The following is a 23,547-nucleotide window of genomic DNA, read 5'->3' on the forward strand; positions in this document are numbered from 1 at the left end:
GGTTGCGCTTCGGCGGGGCGGTGTGGACTTGTTGGGCCTAAGGGCCTGTTTCCACACTGTAAGTAATCTAATCTAATCTAATTTCTCCAGTTTCCTCATTTCCCCTCCCTCCACCTTGTCTCAGTGCCAACCCTCGAACTCAGCACCACCTTCCTAACCTGCAATCTTCTTCCTGACCTCTCCACCCCCACGCCCACTCCGGCCTATCACCCTCACCTTAACCTCCTTCCACCTATCGCATTTCTAACGCCCCTCCCCCAAGTCCCTCCTCCCTACCCTTTTATCTTAGCCTGCTTGGCACACTTTCCTCATTCCTGAAGAAGGGCTCATGCCCGAAACTTTGATTCTCCTGCTCCTTGGATGCGCCTGACCTGCTGCACTTTTCCAGCAACACATTTTCAGCTCTGATCTCCAGCATCTGCAGTCCTCACTTTCTCCTTGGGGAGTCCAGAACTAGAGGGCATAGGTTTAGGGTGACAGGGAAAAGATATAAAAGAGACCTAAGGGCCAACTTTTTCACGCAGAGGGTGGTATGTGTATGGAATGGGCTGCCAGAGGAAGTGGTGGTGGCTGATACAATTGCAACATTTAAGAGACATTTGGAGGGATACGGGCTGGGTGCTAGCAGGTGGGACTAGATTGGGTTGGGATATCTGGTCGGCATGGACAGGTTGGACCAAAGGGTCTGTTTCCATGCTGTACATCTCTATGACTCTATGACCTCACATTTATCTAAATTAAACTCCATCTGCCTCTCCACAGCCCTTCAGCCCATCTGATCAAGGTCCAGTTGTACTCTAAGGTAAAGCTCTTCATTGTCCATTACACCAATTTCAGTGTCATCTGCGAACTTACTAATCATTAGCTTGGTGCCCTGGCGAATCTCCACCATACCATCTCTGAAATGTCTTTTCTAAAATGCAGTGTCCAAACATTTAGACAGTACTCTAGATATAGTCTCAGAATGGCTTTGTTCAGCTGCAGCAAAACATCTTTCTTTACATATTCTACCAATCGAGTTATAAAGGTTAATATCCTATTAATCTTCTTGATATTTCTTGCTCCTTACCACATAAATCTTTTTGGAATTCCAATATTCTTAGCTTTTTGTCGTTTCAAGAGAAAGAAGTACTGCAGTATGTCCTTTTACAGTCCAAAATGAATGGCCTCACACTTGCCTGCATTGAAATTCATCAGTCATAGTTTTTACCACTTGCTTAATCTATCAACGTCTTTATAATTCCATGCTCCTGTCCATGCTGCTTACAATGCTATCAATCTTTGTGTCAGTGGCAAACTCGGATGTATACTTCTCAATTGTATTATCCAAGCCATTAACACATATTGTGAAGAGTGAAGCCCAGGCACACATACAGACATTAGACACTTCCTTCTGATTTAATCCATACGCTACTTTCTGCGTCCCATTGACTAAACAGTCATTTAACTAGGTCAATAGCTTGCTTTCAATTCCATGAGCTTTAATACCATGAAGAATCTCTTTCTTGGAACTTCTTGACTCTGAAAATTTATTTAAGCTAAATCTAAAGACATTCACCTCTCGACTACTTTAATGCATTCTTTTTTAAAACTCGGATTAATTAGACACGAGCTGGCCTTTACAAATGTTAGGCAAAAGTGAGGACTGCAGATGCTGGAAACCAGAGTTTAGATCAGAGTGGTGCTGGAAAAGCACAGCAGGTCAGGCAGCATCCAAGCAGCAGGAAAATCTAGATCAGTTCAAATGTTTCTAAGTCTCTGTCACTCTGTTCTTCTAACATAGTGACAATACCTGAGTCCACAGTGGTCATGGATCAATTATCTGCAAATTTACCTTGCACTTCCTTTAGGACCACGGTGAGGGGATTGATCTGTCTTTAGTGCCATTGAGCAGATTTTTATTGTTTCCTGATAACAGGACGAATGAAGCCATGAAGCTACATAACAGTGACCCTCAATATGGTTCCACCACTGGAGAATGTTCCCAGCAGCAGGCCATGAGGTGCATCAGCAATCTAGTTCAAGGAAGTGGGCATTCAAAGTACAAAATTAAAGGGCCATTTGTGAGGGTCACCAATATTTTCCAACTGTGTGGTGAATGAATAGTCAAAGGCAAGATAGTTGGGATTCTGAAAGTGCAATAGGAAGTGAATTGGGGAATTTTTCTCCCCCAGGGATAGATGCAGATTATGATAGGGTTAGGATGTGCCAATAGAGTGTGGGTGGAGTTGAGAAGGTACCACACAGGAGGCTGCTAAATAAGAGCCATTGTGTCAGGGGCCAGGTACTGGCATAGATAGAAGTTTGGCTGGCATGTAGAAGGTAGAGAATGGGAATAACTGTCTTTTTTCAGATGACTAGTGGAGTTGCTCAAAGGTCAGTGTCCATAACTATTCATGCTAAAACATTAACGATCTGAATGAAGGAACTGAGAGCATTGTTGCTAAAGTTTGCAGATAACGCAAAGATAGGTGGTGGAATAGGAAGCGTTGAAGAGATGGAAAGGCTGCAGAAAGACTTGGACAGCTAGCAGAGTGGACAAAAGGTGACAGATAGAATACAGATGAGGGCAAGTGTGAGGTCATGAACTCTGAAAAGAAAAGTAGGAGAATATATTATCTTTTAAATGGAGAAAGGCTTCGGAAGTTTGAAGCACAAAGGGATTTAGGAGTCCCAGTTGAGAATTTCCTTAAGTTTAAAATACATGGTCATTTGACAGTTAGGAAAGCAAATGCAGTGCAAGCATTCATTTCAAGACGGCCAGAATGAAAAAAAGGAGGCACTGCTGTGGCTGTATTAGACTCTGGTCAGACTGTATTTGGAATATTGTGGGTAGCTTTGGGCCCCATATCTAAGGAGAGATATGCTCGCTTTTGAAAGGGCTCCAGAGGAGGTTTACAAGAATGATCTCAGAGATGAAGGGTTTGTCGAGCGAGCGCGGAGAAAAGAGATAGAGTCAGAGAGAAACTTTCCTTTACTGCAAGCCTTGGAGGGTTTTTTTTCCCATCTGACTCCCTAGGTTTTTGAAATAGAATTGGACTGAATTAAATTTATTATCATGTGTACCGAGGCACAGTGAAAAGCTTTGTCTTGCAAGCAACACAGGCAAATCACAGAGTTAAGTAGCGTAGATAGTAAATAATAGATAAACAGCAGCAAAAACAAAAACACAGGTACAGGCAAATGTTAAGAGTTTGTGAGTCCATTCAGCATTCTAACAACAGGAGGGTAGAAACTGTTACGAAACCGGCTGGTGCATGTGTTCTGTACCTTCTCCCTGATGGTAGAGGTTGTAGAAAAACATTGCCAGGGTGGGATGGATCTTTGAGAATGCTAGCAGCCTTTCCTTGACAGCGGTCCTGGTAGATGGATTCTATAGATGGGAGGTTGACCTTTGTGATTGTCCGGGCGGAGTTCACCATTCTCTGTAACCGTCTCCGATCTTGAATGGTACAGTTGCCATACCAGGTAGTGATACATCCAGGCAGAATGCTCTCGATGGCGCACCTATAAGAATTGGCAAGGGTATTAGCCATCATGCCAAATTTCCTCAGCTGCCTGAGGAAGAAGAGATGTTGTTGGGCCTTTGTAACCAGCGCATCCACATAAAGGGTCCTGCTGAAAATCAATAATGAGTTCCTTGGTTTTGCTGGCATTGAGAGCTTGGTTGTTCTCAGTGCACCATTTTTCCAGATCTTCCACCTCCCATCTGTAGTCTGTTTCATCGCCATCTGAGATTCGACCGACTATGGTGGTTTCATCAGCGAACTTGTAAATGACATTAGTCTGGTGTTTGGCGACACACCCCTGGGGGGTTCCAGTGTTGAGTTTTAGTAACAATGAAATATTGTCCCCAATCTTCACTGATTGTTGCCTGTGGGTCAGGAAACTGAGGATCCAGTTGCAGAGAGTGGGGCTTAGTCTGAGATCACTAAGTTTAGTAATCAGTCTTGAGGGGAAACAATGACCAGAAAGGGTTGCTACACAATCCTGAATACAAGGCTCCATAGTCTCTTCCAACCAGGTTTTCCCACAATGAAAGACAATACACCACATCGCCAAACTCTCTGAAAGCTTTGTTTGGCTATTTTACCAAAGTCATTTGTCTTTCTAATTAGGACATGATTAAGCTGTCAATCTCATTCTTTGATAAAGTGCTGTTTAATCCAGAAAGTGTCCAAACAGTTCAAGATCTTCCCATTTTCATACAGAATTCATAAATAAAGATATTATAATCTCTACTATGCCTGATTGATTTCTCTCATCTTCAATAGCAGCATGTGGTCTGGAATTTTCATCCTGATAGTTATTGATTCCGAATTTCAATCATTTCAACAACATCTAGGAGATTTTATCTTCCAGACACATTGTTACTGACCTGGATCCAGGCATGTTGCATTAATGCCCAAGGTTAAAGTAGGACCCATCACCTCTACCTTTTTTTGTTGTGCACGGCCCTTTATTTTCAATGTGCTGCACCCTTACTTGCTTCGCACAGTCAGACATATACAGTATCTTAAAAGGGACAAATTGTGCACGGTCTGTGCAGTACATGTGCCTCCAAATAGAAGTGAAGCTTTCTGGGAAAATAGCTATTTCCATTTCTTGCCTCAACTTCAGAATTAAGATTTTAATTTTAAAACCTTGATATACTTAACAAAGAAGCAAAATCCTATATGGCAGGTTTGCAATAGTGACACTATATTAAAAATGTCATTTTCTTACAGTTAGAATGTACAGCAGTGGCATCGATTGAAGGATCTATCTTGTGGTGCTGGCACTGGATTGGCAAATACAATTAGGATATGGAGTTTGTAAGGCTTGACTCAACCATAAGGCAGTCATAGCTGAGAAGGTGTTGTGTGAAAGTGTCATCAGAGTTTAAATTCCCATTTATATTTGGATTATTTCAACATTTCAATTTGCAGTTTTCTTGACTTAGAGTGAAGTGGGGAATTGATATATCTTTAGTAGTAGTACTTTCAGGTAATGGATCACAACAGAGTTAATTAGAGGAATTTTTTCCTAAAAGTATTGTGCATTTCTGATAAGGTACAAGGCTGCTAAGACCTGAACCTAACTTCCAAATGAAGATAATTCATTCCTTCTTTTCCTGGTGTTTGTTTATTTTCCAATTTTAATATCTAACACTTCAATCTTTACAGGAAGTGAGGAAATGACAATAACGGCCAGAAAACATGTGGAGACTAAAGACAAAGGCCTTCTTAACATTTTATCTTTCTGCTTCCCTTCTGGTAGCCAGGGAAATTGATTGCACAGTGGGATTCCAATCTTTTAATGAAGTGTTCTGCCTCTCCACAGAAGGAGACTCGAACACCACAAAACCCACTGCTACGTATTGTAACAAGGAATATGGTAGTTCAGTGACAACGTCACTAGGCTAGTAATCCAGAGACACGGGCTCGAGTTCCATCGCAGGATCTAATGGAAGTTGCATTTCACTGAAAGCTAATTTTAAAATGTCCATGAAACTATCATCGATTGTTTGAGATGCCCTTCTCATTCACTAGTGCCCCTTGTGGGAAGGAAATGTGCTACCCTTAACTGTTCTGGTCTACATGTGACTCCAGACCCAGAGCAATGTGATTTACCATCAATTGCCCTCTGAAATGACCTGGTGAGCCATTTATTCAGGGATCGCAAGAAATGCTGGCCTTGCCAGTGACATCCTCATTATAGAAAGTATAAATTATTTTTAAAGAGCCGCAGCAATTTGTGAATACCCTCGCTGACTTTTCGTTGCTAAACCCCTCCCCCCACCTGTCACTGAGTTCTTAATATTAATGCTTAAGTATTAAAATAGCCAACCGTTAATATTACAACAGTGATACACATTTCACATCTTTCTTACAGTGGTGTTTGTCAGCAGCAATCTACACCAAAAGGAATTCAGCAGATATAATTGCAAGCCATGAGGAATAAATCACCTGGAAACATGACAAGTTTCCACCTTTAACACAAACTGTTCTTCATATGCATTTTTTAAATAATGCTGAATGGTATATTTTTGATGCATTATTTTAACACATTTTATTACTGTTTGGTTCCGAGTGAAAGACTTTTAATCTCCAGGCTGGTTGGGTGAAAATCAAAATTGCAAATGAGTCCCGAGGTCCACATGCCTTGAAATCTCCTACGCACAGCTGACATGGAGGCAAAAGGGGAAGCTAGGCAACTAATCCACTTCCTGAAGACAGAATGCTCATTGAAAGATATTAACCTAGTTGCATGCCTCTGATTCCATTTCTTGTTCAAAATTTAAGGTTGTCCAGCCATGTTTCCTGTGACTTAGCAAACACTGTAACTAAACAGAGATAAAGGTTTCTGTGGGCAATAGAAAATTGTCTTTTTCAGCGCTACTTGTGGACGAAGAAAGAAAAACAGGAGATCGTTCCCTCAACTCCCAAAACAATTCTTCCCACCTCCCACCACATGACTGCTCATCTCCTCACCATCCCAACATTCCCACCAAATCCAACAACCTCCTAAAAACCTCAATCTCCCATAATCCCCTCTATGCTTTTCATGATCTTACGATATTGTCCTCTCTTTCCCCAATCTCTCCAGCACCTTCTATGATCTGCCCTCCTTCACTGATCTCTCCAATCTTTATCTAACTTCCTCACCACCGATCACTCTAGCAGCTTGGCCAATCTCTGCTAAATTCTGGAGGTGCAGCTGTAACTATATTCAGTAATAATACATCATGCAGGAATGAGCAACAATTGATATTAGAAAGTATCAGTGCATAGCACTTCAGCTTTAATTGTGAATTTAGTCAGTCAAATTAGCATTTTTGAATTTTAATACCTTTACATAAAGAAACTTGTTTATTGTGTTTCATACAGATCTGAATGAGTGGGTCAACTCTTCAGTTGAGCAAGAGTTAGGTGATGCCACAGTAAATTTAAGTTAAGGAAGAAAAATAAGGCAGAGTTTGCACATTCAGTGTGAATATACAGCCTTGTGCATTCTGTAAGTCTGATTTGCCCCAAAGATATAAGATGCCATTAGTTTCTAACAGTACAGAAACTTTAATTAGAGTTTTATGGAATGCCATAAAATGTCTAATCCTATCACGATTTTCAAAAGTTTCCTGTTCCTCCTGATGTGGCTATTATATTTCTCTGAGTCAACACCCAAGCTTAACAAGTAGGCACAATGATCATAAATCATCTACCAGACTCATTATCAAATACAGAACAATTGAACACAACATTCAGCTGCCAATGCCAGTGCTGGTAGTGGGCGTATGTAGGTGTGCCAGGCACAGTTGGACAGTAATGTCTCCTGAGCTCAAACAGCCTATCATTGATCACAGATATGGAATGACCATTTAGCCAATATGCCAAAGGACAATCTGTGGCTCTCAGCTATATCCAATAAGTAATTAAGAACCTTAGACAGCAACTGCTGAATCAGCCAGCTTTGGTTGATGGTGAGACCCAAGCCAAACCTTGCTACTGGCAGCAGTTGCCTGAGAGAATGGCATAGTATCGTCACCCCACCCTCAGGATGTACCAGGCTGGTTAGATGGCCAGCTGCTCAGCACCCTCAGCAGTGCTCATGACCAACACTAGCCACTTTTGCCATGGTGCCCTGTAGACTATTGAATGTGCCTGGGGAAGCCAAGGCTAGGCAGAAACAAGGCAGACACTACTGCCAGTGAAGATACTTCCATAAGTCATCCCCACACCATGGATACTGGCTGAGAGGCTGCCCTTAAATGGACATTGAAGTGTCTCCATTGGCCTTCAACTGGACAGCCCTACTGGCAAGGGGGTCACTGCTGGCAGTATGCCACAGAAGCAGCAGGAAGATGTAAGTCTCCTGTGCCTCTACCATCTTGTCAGCCCTTTCTCCTCCTAGTCCATCTCCAATTATCTGGTAAAATTCAGCCAATTGAAAGGGAAGGGAAGACAAAATAATGTCTGTGATAAAATCCATTTTCAGTGTTGAAGTGTATACCTACTGTTTTGTACTGAAAGAAATGGACAAAACAATTAACATCCAAATTCATGAAAATATTAATCAGTGAAAATGTCCAGTAGCTGCAGAGCTCTTGACAAGGCATTGGATTCTGGATGAACACAATAGCCGGGATTTTCCTCTTTAAGGATGAGAGACCTTCCCTGCCTCACCACCAGTGGGAGGCTGCCGGACTGAGTAACAGGTGGGCACTTATTATTCATAGAGAAGTATAGCACAGAAACAAATCCTTCAGTCCAATGTGTCAATGCGACCAGATAACCTAAATTAATCTAGTCCCATTTGCCAGCATTTGGCCCATATCCCTCTAAACTCTTCCTATTCATATACATTGTTGTAAGTGTACCACCTCCACCACTTCCGCTGGCAGTTCATTCCATACACGTACCACCCCCTGCATGAAAAAGCTGCATCTTAGATCTTTTTAAAATCTTTCCCCATTCACCTTAAATCTGTGCCCATTAGGTTTGGACTCCCCTACCCAGGGGAAAAGACCTTGACCATTAAATCTATCCATGCCCCTCATGATTATATAACCCTCTATAAGGTCACCCCTCAGCCTCCAACAATCCAGGGAAAATAGCCCCAGCCTATTCAGCCTCTCCCTATAAATCTCTGATTGGTGAGCTTTTCAACCAATCAGATGGCTGCAGCTGAGAAGTCCCACCCTGGATGAAGGTGTTGGCCAATTAAAGGCCGGTAGCCACTGCAAGCTGTAGTGATGAATGAGAAGGTGAATGAGTTTATTGGGGCAAATCATGATAATGGGTCACAAAGACAGAGAGGTGTCAGGGGTTGGGGAGGTGCAGAACCAAGGATAGGGGGTTGCTTTCAGCAGCCACTTCACCCTCATCCAGGCCCTTAGTTTGGGCCAATGGAGAACCCCCACTACAATCCATCAGGCTGGCTGCCTAGATTTGCCAGAAGGGGAGTCAGCTACTTATTGTGTCTGCTGAAATGGCAGGTAATCAGGGCAGTTGTAAGTTGAGGCCTTTAAGTACTCATTAATTGGATACTGAACTGCTCTCAATGTTGATGGGTTGGGAAGGCTCACCATGAAACATTCTACCAAGAACTTAATTGTTGAGGTTGTAGGATGTGAACGTCCTCCTGCTAGTGCCAATCCACCCAATTATTTACTCTTTCTGCCACTTTTCCTGTCATCTAAAAGCAGGGGAATATCCCACTTAATGTATTGCCTAAAGTAACCATCAAAAACATCTTCATATTGAGACATACTATCAAATACATTATTTTTTTGGATAGCTTTTTGATCCTAATGTGATTAAAGCATTGAAATATACATTCTAGACATAAGGGGCTTTGCAGTACATTTATAGGGCTAATTCATTCATAGAACCAGCAATAGGTATGATGGATCATAGAGATTCCTTCCGTGTTGTATTACCACATGAAATCAAGATGTTGATAAAACTCCACTATTGGTTCCTGTTAGCACTTTCTTAAATTCCTTCATAGGATGTGGGCATCACTGGTGGACCAGAATTTATTGCCGATCCCTAGTTGCCCTTGAAAACCAAAAAAACAGAAATACAGCAATCGGCACATTTGATTTTCAATCAACCTTCATAACTTAAGTTGTTACAAATGCAAGATTTCATGGGAAGTTATATATTATATGGAGCTCTCTTTCATTTTAAGATAATATAGGATATTGTGGAATGGGAAATGGTGAAATCATAGAACAGGCCCAAGTGATTTGGTTATTATCAGGAAGAGACCTAGGTCAAAATCTACTGAAAATCAAAGGGACAGTTCTCACAACAAAAGGGAGTATCCAGCTTTTCTAGGCACAGATTCCCAAACTCAGAGCCCAGGCTGATCAAAAATAGCTGCTCTGTGCAAAGTGGTGTGAAAATGATGAATGTCAGTTTGGGGATACTCAGAAGACACAGTGAAGTGATTTTCAAAAGGACACTCAATTATGCTGAATATAACAAGAAGAAGAAAGTCTTCTAATAAATTCAAAGTAGTTCAGAAGTTAATCCACATGCTACATGGATGCAGAGAGTGTAGAATAATGTGGAATAAATGAATCACAAAGTAGTTTTGTCAACTTAATTAGATAATGGAGAAATATTGGTTGCCTATTGAATAATGTTTCATTTATGTTGATTTCAATTTTTTTATTACAGTAAAAATCCTAAAATGCAAAATCATGTCACTTGATATTTTTACCATCAATTCCTGGAGAATTTTCACTTTCTTTTTTAAAAACATAATTGATCTTTACAAGAGTGAAGACCAGACCAAAATAAATTGTTTTTAATATTTACCTCCATGCTCAAAAATGGTTCGTATTCTGAGGCTAAAACGGTTGCACAGTCTCAAAACAGGGTTTCAATAAGTTAACTTCAACTGCACATCTGCTACTTCAGATTACTAACGCCAAAACAGAATCATTTGGAATTTTTAATGTATGCGTTAACACATACCTCATCTTCTGCATGAGCCAGTTCCTTCTTCAGCTCTTCCACCCGCAGTCTTAACTTTTTCACTTCTGCTTCATGCTGTTCAACTCTTCGATTGGAATGGGTGAATTCTGCCAACTTGTCTTGATATTGCTTCTTCAGTTTATTGTGGGCATGTCGAAAGTCAGAAAGTTCCTGAAGTTAAATATTTTAAAAGTCAATCCATTCACTTCAGTATAAAGTTACAAGCGAATATAACAAAGTTACGAGTGAATATAAGAAAAATCAAGAAACAGTATTTAAGACCTGGAATATTAAGTTTGATTTAAAAATAAATCTGCAGATGTAAAAGCAAGTGAAGGTGAAGGTAGCCATACTATCGAACTGGTGTTCTTTAACGAATAAATCTAGATCTATCTGAATCTCAGGCCATTTCTAGTAACATAGAAAAGTATCTATGATTGAAGGGTTAGCAATCTGGTCAGGTTTACCTTAAATTGCACTACTGCAAATTATGAAATCGAATTAAATAAATCTGATCATTTTTGTAACTGCATAAAAGAGAGATCACCAGCAATGCCCACTGCATGGTTCCCTGCACGTTTTCAGGGAGAATAACTTGTCACCCCTTCCTAAACTGACCTACAAGTGAATTATAACATGCACTGAGGTCAGGTCACCCAGTAAGTCAGTCAGCTGTCGTCAGATCAATGAGGAAACATGACTATGCCAGAATTTGCTACATCACAAAACAAATATTGAATCAAGTTCTACACCAAGACTCATCATTTTCAGTCATCCTTTCCCTTCTACCTCAATTGGGAATCTATTGATTTCCTTTTGTTCATGTCATTCTCAACTGGTAGCATTGTTATCTGGAACACAGGGGCTAATGTTTTATTTCAGGATGTGGATGTATTCCGTCCATGAACTAGTCAGATAAGTGGCTCTGCATAACATGGGAACATAGCCAATCATGTGGCAAGAGGAAGTCGATATCCCTTCTGTTACATCGTGGGGTCAAAGGTCTAGGCATGCTATTTATAAAGCACCCAGCTATCCCAACTAGAGAGGAACATCACCGGTGCTCTCCAAGTTGAAGCCTTCCAGTACACCATTATTTGCTGGTCCTCACTGGATAAGTTTAATGGCTAATCTGCTCTTCAGGATTGGTATTGCAGACAAGACAACACGTGGCTTTACTCTTCAAGTCCTCCAGGCTACCCAGGAAAAGTGGGAGATCCTGTTTCCCAGGGATGGCAGAGTAAGATGAATTGTCTGGATAGAGCTGCAACACAGGCTAACACCATGCAGCTTACTCCAAAACCTGGGTGCAGAGCAGTAAAAGAACAATCTGTTGTACTGCATCTCTGTCAGTGACACCACGTATTCACAACAAAATAACACTAAACATAGCACCATACAGTGTAGAAATGAAAGTCCAAGGGCTGTCAGAGAAGAGTTTGGGGGATTGTATCCAAGTGTCATAGAATCATAGATTCCCTACAGCGTGGAAACAGGCCATCCAGCCCATCAAGTCTAGCCTTCGAAGAACATCCCACCCTATCCCTGAAACCCTGCATTCTCCAGCCTGCACATCCCTAATTACTATGGACAATGTAGCATGGCCAATCCATCTAACCTACCCATTTTTGCCTGTGGGATGAAACCAGAGCACCTGGAAGATAACCACATAGAAACAGGGAGAATGTGAAAATTCCACACAGACAGTCACACGAGGCTGGAATTGAACCAGGGTTCCTGGCGCTGTCAGGCAGCAGTGCCACTGAGCCACTGTACCACCCAATTAAATGGAACATATGGCCTGAACACATGGGAGTTCAACTAGCTGGCTGTCAAACACTTACTGAGGAAGGGTCAGGAACTGTGATGGGTAAACATGCCCATAACATCACTACATACCTACTGAGCTAATACTCAATCACTCTGTCTCTCTGCAAGACAAAGCCACTCATAAGAGGCAGAAATGTTTCAAGACCTGGAGGCATCCCGTATAACAAATCCTAACCCCAGTTAAGGAGGCAGCTACAGAATGTGTTGGTGAAGACAAGAAACAAAGCCTGTGCTAATGGAGAGACTGGAGTTCCACAGCCACCCATTCAGGTTGCCGCCAGTCTGGTGTTGATAAATAGACTACGAGAATAATGCCTGAAACATTGTTCAAAAAAGGTTTTGTAGAGTCATTCAGTCATACAGCACAGAAAGAGACCCTTTGGTTCAACCAGTCCATGCCAAGCATAATCCCAAACTAAATTAGTCCCACATGCCTGCTGCTGCCCCATATCCCTCCAAACATTTCCTATTCATGTATCTATCCAAATGTCTTTTAAACATCATAAATGAAAACGCAACCAGCACTTCCTCAGAAATTCATTCTATACACAGACCACCCTCTGTGTAAAAAATTTGCCTCTCATGTCTTTTTTTTACATTTCTCTCCTCTCTCCTTGAAAATGTACCCCCTAGTTTTGAAATCCCACATCCTAGGGAAAAGACAAGTACCATTAACTCTATCTATACCTCTCATTATTTTATAAACTGCTATCAGGTCACCTCTCGACCTCCTATGCTCCAAAGAAAAAAGTCTCAACCTATCCAGTTTTTCTTTATAACTCAAACCTTACATACCTGGCAACATCCTGGTAAATCTCTTCTGAACCCTCTCCAGCTTGATAATATCCTTCCTCTAACTGAGTAACCAGCACTGGACAGAGTACTCCAGAACAGGTCTCACCAATGCCCTGTAAAACCTCAACATGACTTCCCAACTCCTGTATTCAAAGGACTGAGCAATGAAGGTAAGCATGCCAAATGTATATTTAACCACTACATGTGAGGCAAACTTTCAAGAATTATGTACCGACACCCCTATGTCCCTCTGTTCTACATCACTACCCAAGGCCCTACCATGAATTGTATAAGCCCTACCCTCATTTGTTGTATCAAAATGCAGTACCTCACATTTAACCAGATTGAACTCCATCTGCCATTTTTCAGCCCAATGACCCATTTGATCAAGAAGCTTTTTTAATCTTTGAAAATCTTCTTCACTGGCGACTATGCCATCAATTTTGGTGTCATCTGCAAACTTACCAACCATGCCTTTTATATTCTCATTCAAATCATTTATACAAATAATAAATAAAAGAGGACCCAGGACCAAGCTCTGTGGAACACCACTGGTCACAGGCCTCCAGTCTGAAAAGCAACCCTCCACCGTTACTCTCTGACTCCTGCCATTAAGCCAATTATGTATTCAACTCTGATCCAATTACGTATCAGGCAAGCTCACCCTGAATCCCATGTGACCTAACTTTACTAACTAACCTACTATGCAGAACCTTGTCAAAGGCTATACTAAAATCCAAATAAATAACATCTACTGCTCTGCCATCATCAATCAAACAAGTTTATGAGACACTATTTTCCTTGCACAAAACCATGTTGACTATCCTTGTACATTAACATCAGCTCATTTATTTTGTTCTCTACTGTAGGTTATTACCACAAATCACAAAGTGAAAGAGAAGACAGCCTTCCTCCATCTCCAGCACTACATTGGAGGTTGGTAATTCAGACCCATCAGAATGCCAACTGGGCATTCCCCCCACAGTCTAGACAAAGCACAAAGATATTCACCTCAGTGAGTGTTCACTCATGATTGGGTTCAGGATCACAATCTGGTGAGTACATCACAGACCTGTTGCCACAGCTGATGGAAGATGCGCAAAACTACACTCAAGAATGGTTGTGACCTGCTCAACCCACAAAGAGAACAAGCTTCTGGATTCAGCTACAGCAGACTAGCTGGAAATGCAGAGACATGCAGGGAAACAACCAGCAGAGGTGCTGGAGGCCATGCACAGATTGAACAGAAGATGGATGAGTCCATGGAAGTTATGTCTGCTGTCACAGTCTGGCATATGGCTTCATGGCTGCCTCCATTGAATGGCTGTTGACTGCCTTGGAGACCCATGTCCAGCAGAACATGTGATCACTGTCAGACATACATTCAGATCTGCATTCCATCACTGTAAACATAGTTGCAGAACAATTATGGTGAACAGCAGCACATGGCTATCTGCTGAAAATGCCACACAATCAAAGTCGAAACATTCCACGTTTGCCATGATAGAATGAAATTATATTGGCGGCTTCGGTTTCTCTCAGTCTAGACGTTTGACAGTTTGATGTAATGATGATAGTTGCTGGTTCATGTCAGTTCAAATAGACATTTCAATTGAAATCAGTTTCATGGATATTCAATCATAGAAGGCAAAACAAACTAGATTCAACCTTTCCTGCTTTTACTTGTTTTTATGAACTAACCTCAAATTAAGTGTGAGGCTTGAAACCCTGACCAGATTCCTTACACTGTGCTTCCTATATGTACATTGCAATGAATGGATTTGAAAAGGCCAATTAAGAATTAGTTAAGAGACATCAATTGTCATTGATCTTTGAAATGTGTTGATTGATTAAGCAGTTGATTTTTGGTAGCACCAGGCTGCACATTCAAAACAACCTTTTCCATCTAATTAGTGAAATCATTGATTAATTTGGTAATTATAACTTCATTGTACATTTGTCTTCCCACATCCTGTTTAAAACTTAATCCTGAATAAATAGAACATGCAAGTGACTAACAACTGTGGCAACTATTGCATTAAAATGTTAAAGGGGAAACAAAGAATAGGAGTGGATAGATCCTAGAATAACACAAGCAATAATTGTCTATAGAGCAACAATATTTGATAGACAAGGGGTTAAGCTCACTTCTGTGAGATAACCTTCAGTGAAATGCACTTTCCATTCTGCTGAATAAAAATCAAAATTTCAATCTAACTCTTGTCACAGCTGATATATCATATGTTCACAAAACTGCTGACTTGCAATCGATTTGGGTCATCTTCTTGAGAGGCAAATGTTGAATTTGACTATTACATTGCAGCCCTTCCAGGCAGATATTATGAAAACTCTATTCAGAGTTGGTTAATATTCTGCCTCAAGCATTGTTTGGCAAAATGCACAATTCTTGGAATTCACATCATTCCACACAACGGAACAATAAGACGCAGTTTGTGAAGAGAAGAAATGTCATAACACTTTAAACTATAATATCAGTTCAGTATTGTATGGATTTCAATTCTGGTGCATCTGACCCAGAAAAGAAGCCAGATTGCATTTTTTAATGATTTGGATTGTTTGCTTTTTAAGTATTTGCAACATGAAGAGTACAAACCAGATTACTGATGAAGATAAATTTTAGAATCGGCACAAAGTAACAAATTGTTTAGTGCAGGTGGGATTTGTCAAAATAATTTCGTTTCTTGTATTATTCTCACTGCTCGTTCTACTCTGCTCCCATTTTGCTCTGACTGCAGCCATTGTGCATAAATGATTAATCTCCCATTGTACTGCAACAGGATGTTGATTTGCTTTGACCTTTGACCCCAGATATACAACCAATAAAAGCAAGAGAAAGCAAAACTGACAAGTGGAATGGACCTGACAGCATACACTCTTCTCAGCTCTTCTGCTTGATGAGCTACTCTTAGCGCTCAGTCTAACTGAGCTGCCAATTCGCATTACCACAGCATCAAATAACAATGACAGGCCTTGGCATAATTAACAAAAACAGAAGATTGTTCAACCACAATAAAACCATCACAAATGAAGAAACACATTTAGAAGCGACTCATTGATTCAAAATACGGCACAGGTTAATGGCTAACATTTTCTCCATAGGTTGATTTGCATTGATCTCTTTTTACTTATTTAAAATCTTTGTAACTAATTACTGTTGGTTAATTGAAAGACATACATTGATTTTTAAAATCTGCACCTACTGCAATAACAATATGATAAAAGAAGCATAAGAAACCTGGACTACATTTCTTTTGTAGAATGCAAAGAATGATGAAACTAAATCTATGCAGATGTAATCCAGCTTCCCTCAGTCTGGTCTTTATTAAGGTGATGGTTATTAGATTCCAGATTTTATATTACTGATGATGACCCACTTTCTAAAGGTAACTTGGGCCAGGCAGATAAAGAACAAAATTCCAGATAGTAAGTAAAAGTTGTCAAATGGTTGCTGAGTTAGAAGTGGTGATTCCACTTCATGCAGTGTCCCATTTCACGCAGTTTTCTTCTACTCCTGAAAGCATTACTTGATGAAAGAAGAGAGAAGAACTTTGTGGGAGGTTAAGTAAGTGATTTCTGGGCCCCTTCCTGAAATATTTGCATCAATGACAGCCACAGGTGAGCCGGAAAACTGAAGGTTGGCTAACGTGGTGCCACTATATAAGAAAGGTGGTAAGGAAAAGCCAGGGAACTACAGATCAGTGACCCTGATATTAGTTAAAAATCACACAACACCAGGTTATAGTCCAACAGGTTTAATTGGAAGCACACTAGCTTTCGGAGCGACGCTCCTTCATCAGGTGATTGTGGAGGGCTCAATCGTAACACAGAATTTTTAGCAAAAATTTGCAGTGCTCGATATAATTTCAGTTATATCACACTGCAAATTTTTGCTATAAATTCTGTGTTACGATTGAGCCCTCCACAATCACCTGATGAAGGAGCGTCGCTCCAAAAGCTAGTGTGCTTCCAATTAAACCTGTTGGACTATAACCTGGTGTTGTGTGATTTTTAACTTTGTACACCCCAGTCCAACACCGGCATCTCCGAATCCTGATATTAGTGGTCAGCAAGTTGTTGGAGGGGTTCCTCGGGGACAAGATTTACATGTATTTAGAAAGGTGAGGACTGATTAGGAACAGTCAACATAACTTTGTGCGTGGGAAATGGTGTCTCACTGATTTAATTGAGTTTTTTGAAGAAGTAACAAAGAGGATTGATGAAGGCAGCATGGTGGACATGATCTATTTAGACTTCTGTAAGGTTCAACAAAGTTCCTCATGGTAGACAGGTGAGCAAGGTTAGATCAGATGAAATACAGGGAGAACTAGCCATGTGGATACAACTGGCTGAAAGGTAGGAGACAGAGAGTGGTGATGGAGGGTTGCTTTTCAGATTGGAGGCCTGTGACCAGCAATGTGATCGGTATTTGGTACACTGCTTTACATCATTAATGTAAATGTTTTGGATGTGAATATAGGAGGTATGTACAGTAAGTTTGCAGCTGACAACCAAAATTGGTGGATATTAAAGAAGGTTACCTCAGAATACAAAAGAGCCTTGACAAGATGGGCCAATGGGTTGAGGAGTGGCAGGTGGAGTTTAATTTAGATATATGTGAGGTGCTGCATTTCAGGGCAAGTCAGGGCAGGATTTATATACTTAATGCTAAGGTGCTGGGGAGTGTTGCTGAACAGAGACCTTGGAGTGCAGGTTCATTGTTCCTTGTAAGTGGAGTTGAAGATAGACAGGATAGTGAAGGCAATGATTTGGCATGATTGCCTTTCATGGTCATTGCATTAAGTGCAGGAGTTGGGAGATCACATTTGAGCTGTACAGGACATTTGGAATGCTGCGTTCAATTCTGATCTTCCTGCTATCAGAAGAATGTTGTGAAACTTGAAAGGGTTCAGAAAAAGATTTACAAGGATGTTGCCAGAGGTGGAGGTTTCAGCTGTAAGGAGAGGCTGAATAGACTAGGGCTGTTTTCCCTGGAGCGTTGGACGCTGAGGGGTGACTTTATAGAGGTTGATAAATTTAAGTGGGCCATGGATAGGATAAATAGGCAAAGTTTTTTTTCCCTGGGGTGGGGGAGTCCAGAACTAGAGGGCATAGTTTAAAGATTAGAGGGAAAGTATTTAAAAGGGATGTAAGGGGCAATGTTTTTTATGCAGAGTGTGGTTGTATATGGAATGAGCTGCCAGAGGAAGTGATGGAGGCAAATACAATTACAACATTTCAAAGGCACCTGGATGGGTATATGAATAGGAAGGGTTCAGAGGGATATGGGCCAAATGCTGGTAAAAGGGACTAAATTTATTTAGGATATCTGGTCAGCATGGAGGAGTTGGACCAAAAGGTCTGTTTTCGTGCTGTACAGCTCTATAATTCTATGACTCTAAGAACATGTACATATTTTCAAATTGCATTTGAAGAAATGCAGTACAAATAAATAGCAATTGAATACATTTTCAAAAAGTGAACTTATCTAAACAGCAGTAAATATAAAACCACAATATAAAGAGAAAGTGGTGTTATTGAATAATTAACATCAGCTCCTGTACCAAATCACTATCCAGAAATCCTTGCTGGAAGCAGATATGTGTGAATGTTGGGTGAGGAGATAGGGTCAGTTTCTTTGTGATGCCACCTCCCCCAAATAACAGAACAAAAATAGGAATGCAAGTAGCCTTCAGCTTGCATCTGACAGTCAATAAATTCTTGGCTGATCTTTAACGTCAATACCATTTACTCACATAACCCCTATATTCCTGATTCCCCTCCAGTCCAAAAATCTATTGATCTCACCCTTGATCAACTCAGCCACTGAATATCCACAGCCCTCATGGGTGAAGAATTCCAAAGATTCATAATCATCCAAGTTAAACAATCTCAGTCTGAAATAATTGATCGCTGCTCAGAAATTATGATCCCTGACAAACAAAACTCTCCAGTGACAGAAATATATGTACAACAGTCAAATTTTCTGATTACACAAAAATAGGTGGCAAGACAAGTGGTGAGGATTACACGTGAACTTTCCAATGGGACATAGTCAAGTTAAGCGAGTGGGCAAAAACTTTACACATAGAATATAACGTGGGGAAATACAAGGTTATGCATTTTTACAGGAAGACTAGAGGAGCTGGAAATTATCTAAATGAGGAAAAACTGCTGCAGCAAAGAGGGATATGGGAGTTCTCATGCATAAACTATGAAAATACCAGCATCCAAATTCAGTGGATTGCAAGGAAGGCAAATGAAATATTGGCCTTGATGAAACTACACAAGGAACAAATCAGACACCTAGAGTACTGTGAAAAGTTTTGGTCCCTTATCTAATCTAAGATATATTGGCATGGGAGGAAGTCCAGAGAAAGTACATTAAGTTGATCCTGGGCATGGAGGGATTTTCTTATTAGAAATGATTGAGCATATTGGGTTTGTACTCACTGGAGTTGAGAAGAATAAAAGGAAACTTTATTGAAATATATCAGGGGCTTGAGAGAGTGAATGCAGAGAGGTTGTTTTGCTTGTGGAGGAATCTCACAGTAAGGATTTAATGTAATTAAATAAATACAACTTTATTACAGAATTGAAGATGAATTTGTTCTCTTAAATAGTAATGTATCTGTGGAATTCTTTACTGCAGATTATTGCCAAGGGTGATTCGATAAGAATATTCCAGGGTCAGACAGATTTTTAATGAGTAATGGAATCAAAGGTTATAGAGATAAGGCAGGAAAGTGGAGTTGAGGATTATCAGATCAGCCATGATCACATTGAATGGCAGAGCAGACTCAACTGGCCAAATGAGCATACTTCTGCTCCTACATCTTATAGTCTAACAGCATTACTGATTGATTTTCCACGTTTTACTTCCTTTAAACTTAAGGTTATCCAAATCCCTGCTGCTTGAATCTGAACTTACAGCAAGTCCGGTTCCCTTAAATCTGATGGACTTATAATTCACACCATCAGGCAGCATGTTTATCCACTCCTGGTAGGAGTTATAAATAGCCCTCTTGGTCTTATTCAATATTTAGTGACTCATTTAGTGACCTACCATTAATATCCTAATCTGCATGGCAAAAGCTAGAATATTTCTGCAAATTGAGATCGTGCATATACTGGAGTACTAGTTTATTTTGAGGATCCGAACATTCACACAGATTAAATGTCCTTCTTTTTACCTAAAATGATTTGAACTGAGGTAGGTTGCAGAAGTAGGAACTGTTCTTGGAGAGATGGCAGCTGAGAGGAGATTTACTAGAGGTTTTAAAATCATGATCAGATTGGATAGAGTAGATAGGGGGAAGCTGTTCCCATTCGTAAAAGGAACAAGAACAATAGGGCACATATGTAAAGTGATGTGCAAGTGAAGCAATGCTGAAGTGAGAAAGAAACGATTTCACATAGCAAGTAATTAGGGTATGGAATGGAATGCACTGCCTGGAAATGTGGTGGAGGCAGTTTCAATTGAGGCATTCAAGAATGCATAGGATGATTATTTGGACAGAAATGTTGTGCAGGATATGAGGAAAAGGCAAGAGGTTAGCACTATATAATAATGGGTTGAAAAGCATAGCACTGGAAAGGCACAGCAATCCTTGGCAGAGCAGGGGAGGGAGTTGAAGTGGTCGGCCACAGGGCAGTGCGGTTGTTTGGTCCATGTATTCCAGAGATGTTTCCTGAAATGTTCCACGAGTTGTTGTCCTGTCTCCCCAATGAAAAGGAGACCACATCGAGAGCAACAGACACAGCAGATGAGGAGTTTGGATGTGCAGGAAAATTTCTGCTGGATGTAAAAAGATCCTTTGGAGCCTTGGATGGAGGTGAGGGGGGAAGGTGTGGGCACAGGCTTTACACCTCTTGTGGCAGCATTGTAAGGTGCTGGGAGTGGAGGGTGGGTTAGTAGGGGCGTGGACCTAACAAGGGAGTCGCAGGTGGAATGGTCTCTGCAAATGGTGAAAGGGGTGAGAAGGGAAATATAGGGCCTGAGTGTAGGTGGCAGAAATAAAGGAGAATGATGTGCTGTATTCGGAGATTGGTAAGGTGGAAGGCAAAGACTTTGGGTTCCTATCCTTTCTGCAGTTGGAGGGTTGGGGTTCAAGGATGGAGGTGCAGGAAGTGCAGGAAATGTACTGGAGGACATTGTTGACCACGTGGGAGGGGAACTGCAGTCCTTGAAGTAGGAGGCCATCTGGGATGTTCTGGAGTGGAATTGTTCCTCCTGGGAACAGATATGGCAGAGGCAGAGGAATTGAGAGTAAAGGATCACATTTTTACAGAAGGGGGTGTGGGAGGTGTAGTCCAGATAGCTGTGGGAGTCAGTGAGTTTGATGTAGATGGCCGTGTTGAGTCAGTGACCGGAAACAAAGACGGAGGTGTCCCAGATGGTCCAGGTGAACTTGTGGTCAGGGTGGAAGGTGGTTGTGAAGTTGATGAACTGTTCAACCTCCTCTTGGGAGCACGAGGTATGTCCGATACAGCATCAATGTAGCGGAGGAAAATGGTGCCAGTGTAACTACAGAAGATGGACTGTTCCACGTATCTGACTAAGAGGCAGGCATAGCCAGGGCCCATGTAGGTACCCATGGCTACCCCTTTGGTCTGAAGGAAGTGGGAGGATTCGAAAGAGAAGTTGTTGAGGGTGCGGACCAGACTATATAATAATGCTCATTTGAAGAGCAGGTGCAGGAATGATGGGCTGAATGGCCTCCTCTAACAATTTTGTGATTATTAGTTTGAAATGTTATCCATATTAACACAATGCACAGTTTTAATGAGTGGCTTTATTATAAGTGGCCAGTCAGGTAGATAGGGGACTAAACGTCTGCAAATCAACTTCCCAGCTCAGCAAACATGCCTACAACCATGACAACTGGCACCTGAGCTACAAACTTTTACACAAACCTTGAAGACTTTCCCATATGTTAGCACTGCAAAGTCAGGAATGAGCAGGTCCACTGCATTGTCACTTTGTTCTCCTGATGTGCAAATGTAGACATCAGAAGCAAATAAACCATTCAAAGCTACCTTTCTATTGAAATGGCAAAGGGTAAATGGAGCGGATTGAGGTATATTTTCCTGGTCTGCCTGGCTTTGTTCTTGGAAAATTAAATATCAGAAGCAATTAATTAAAATACCTGCAACTTAGGGATTTTAAACAGACTTGACTTCAACTGGTAGCGCCTGGTTGAAAGATAAGTCCTCCATAAATTTCACAAGAGCAGTCAAAAGGTTAAAGGGGTTAGTATTATACAAAGTTGTATTTATTATTCATTTGACAATGAAATATATAGAACAGCTGGTCAGCTCACTAATGCGATTATGAAATACTCATGACTCAGATATTGCTGGAAAATTTATTATGACATTTTTGAAAATGTAATTACTTTCACGGCAATGATTATAAAGCCATTATAACTTCACAGCATTCATGTTCTCAATGACTTCTCAAAGTCATTTTAAATTTTAATGATTTATTTGTAATTTTTTTCCAACAAGCTAGTTCTTAATTGTCGAGAGAGTAGTGCTGGAAAAGCATAGCAGGTCAGGCAGCATCCAAGGAGCAGGAAAATTGACATTTCATGCAAGAGCCCTTCATCAGGAATAAGGTTTGTGAGCCAAAGGGGTAGAGAGATGATTGGGAGAAGAGTTGGGCTGGGGGTAAGTAGTTGAGAGTGCGATAGGTAGATGGAGGTGGGGGGTAATGTTGATAGGTCGGAGAGGTGGGTGGAGCGGATAGGTGGGAAGGAAGGTGGACAAGTAGGACAGGTCATGAGGGCTGTGCCTAATTGTAAGGGTGGAACTGGGATAAGGTGGGGGAGGGGAAATAAGGAAACTAGTGGCATCAATGTGGACTTCACCAGTTTCCTCATTTCCCCTCCCCCACCTCACCCCAGTTCCAACATTCCAGCTCAGTACTGTCCCCATGACCATTGTACTTTTTGCTACTTTCCCCCACCCTCCTCTCTGACCTATCACCTCCATCCCCACCCCCATTCACCTACTGTACTCTTTGCTACCTTCTCCCCAGCCCCACCCTCTCCATTTATCTCTCCACTCTGCCTTTATTTCTGATGAAGGGCTTTTGCCGGGAACGTCGATTTTCCTGCTCCTCGGATGCTGCCTGACCTGCTGTGCTTTTCCAGCACCACTCTAACCTAAAGTCCACGTTGAGGCGTGTGGTTGGAGGGTCCCATGGTGGAAGATGAGGCATTCTTCTTCCTGGTGTCAGGTGTTTAGGGTGTGGCGATGGAGGAGGCCCAGAAACCTGCATGTCCTTGGTGGAGTGGGAAGGGGAGTTGAAGTGTTCGGCCACGGGGCGGTGGGCTTGGTTGGTGCAGATGTCCTGGAGATATTCTCTGAAGCGCTCTACAGGTATGTGGACTTCACTAGTTTCTTTATTTCCCCTCCCCCCACTTTATCCCAG

At 41.3% G+C, this 23,547-nt stretch overlaps 1 protein-coding gene across 4 annotated transcripts in view; it reads right to left on the reverse strand.

Moving 5' to 3' along the window:
* The window catches only part of LOC122549141 (coiled-coil domain-containing protein 102A-like), a 564,343-nt gene that overhangs the window by 238,440 nt on the left and 302,356 nt on the right, over nucleotides 1-23,547 (reverse strand). For all 4 annotated transcript variants that reach the window (XM_043688474.1, XM_043688477.1, XM_043688476.1 and 1 more), the window contains one exon: nucleotides 10,467-10,637. In XM_043688474.1, the coding sequence (XP_043544409.1) occupies nucleotides 10,467-10,637 (171 nt within the window). The remainder of the gene's footprint in view (nucleotides 1-10,466; nucleotides 10,638-23,547) is intronic.

Source organism: Chiloscyllium plagiosum, chromosome 4 (genome assembly GCF_004010195.1).
Source record: "Chiloscyllium plagiosum isolate BGI_BamShark_2017 chromosome 4, ASM401019v2, whole genome shotgun sequence".
NCBI classification, from domain to species: domain Eukaryota; kingdom Metazoa; phylum Chordata; class Chondrichthyes; order Orectolobiformes; family Hemiscylliidae; genus Chiloscyllium; species Chiloscyllium plagiosum.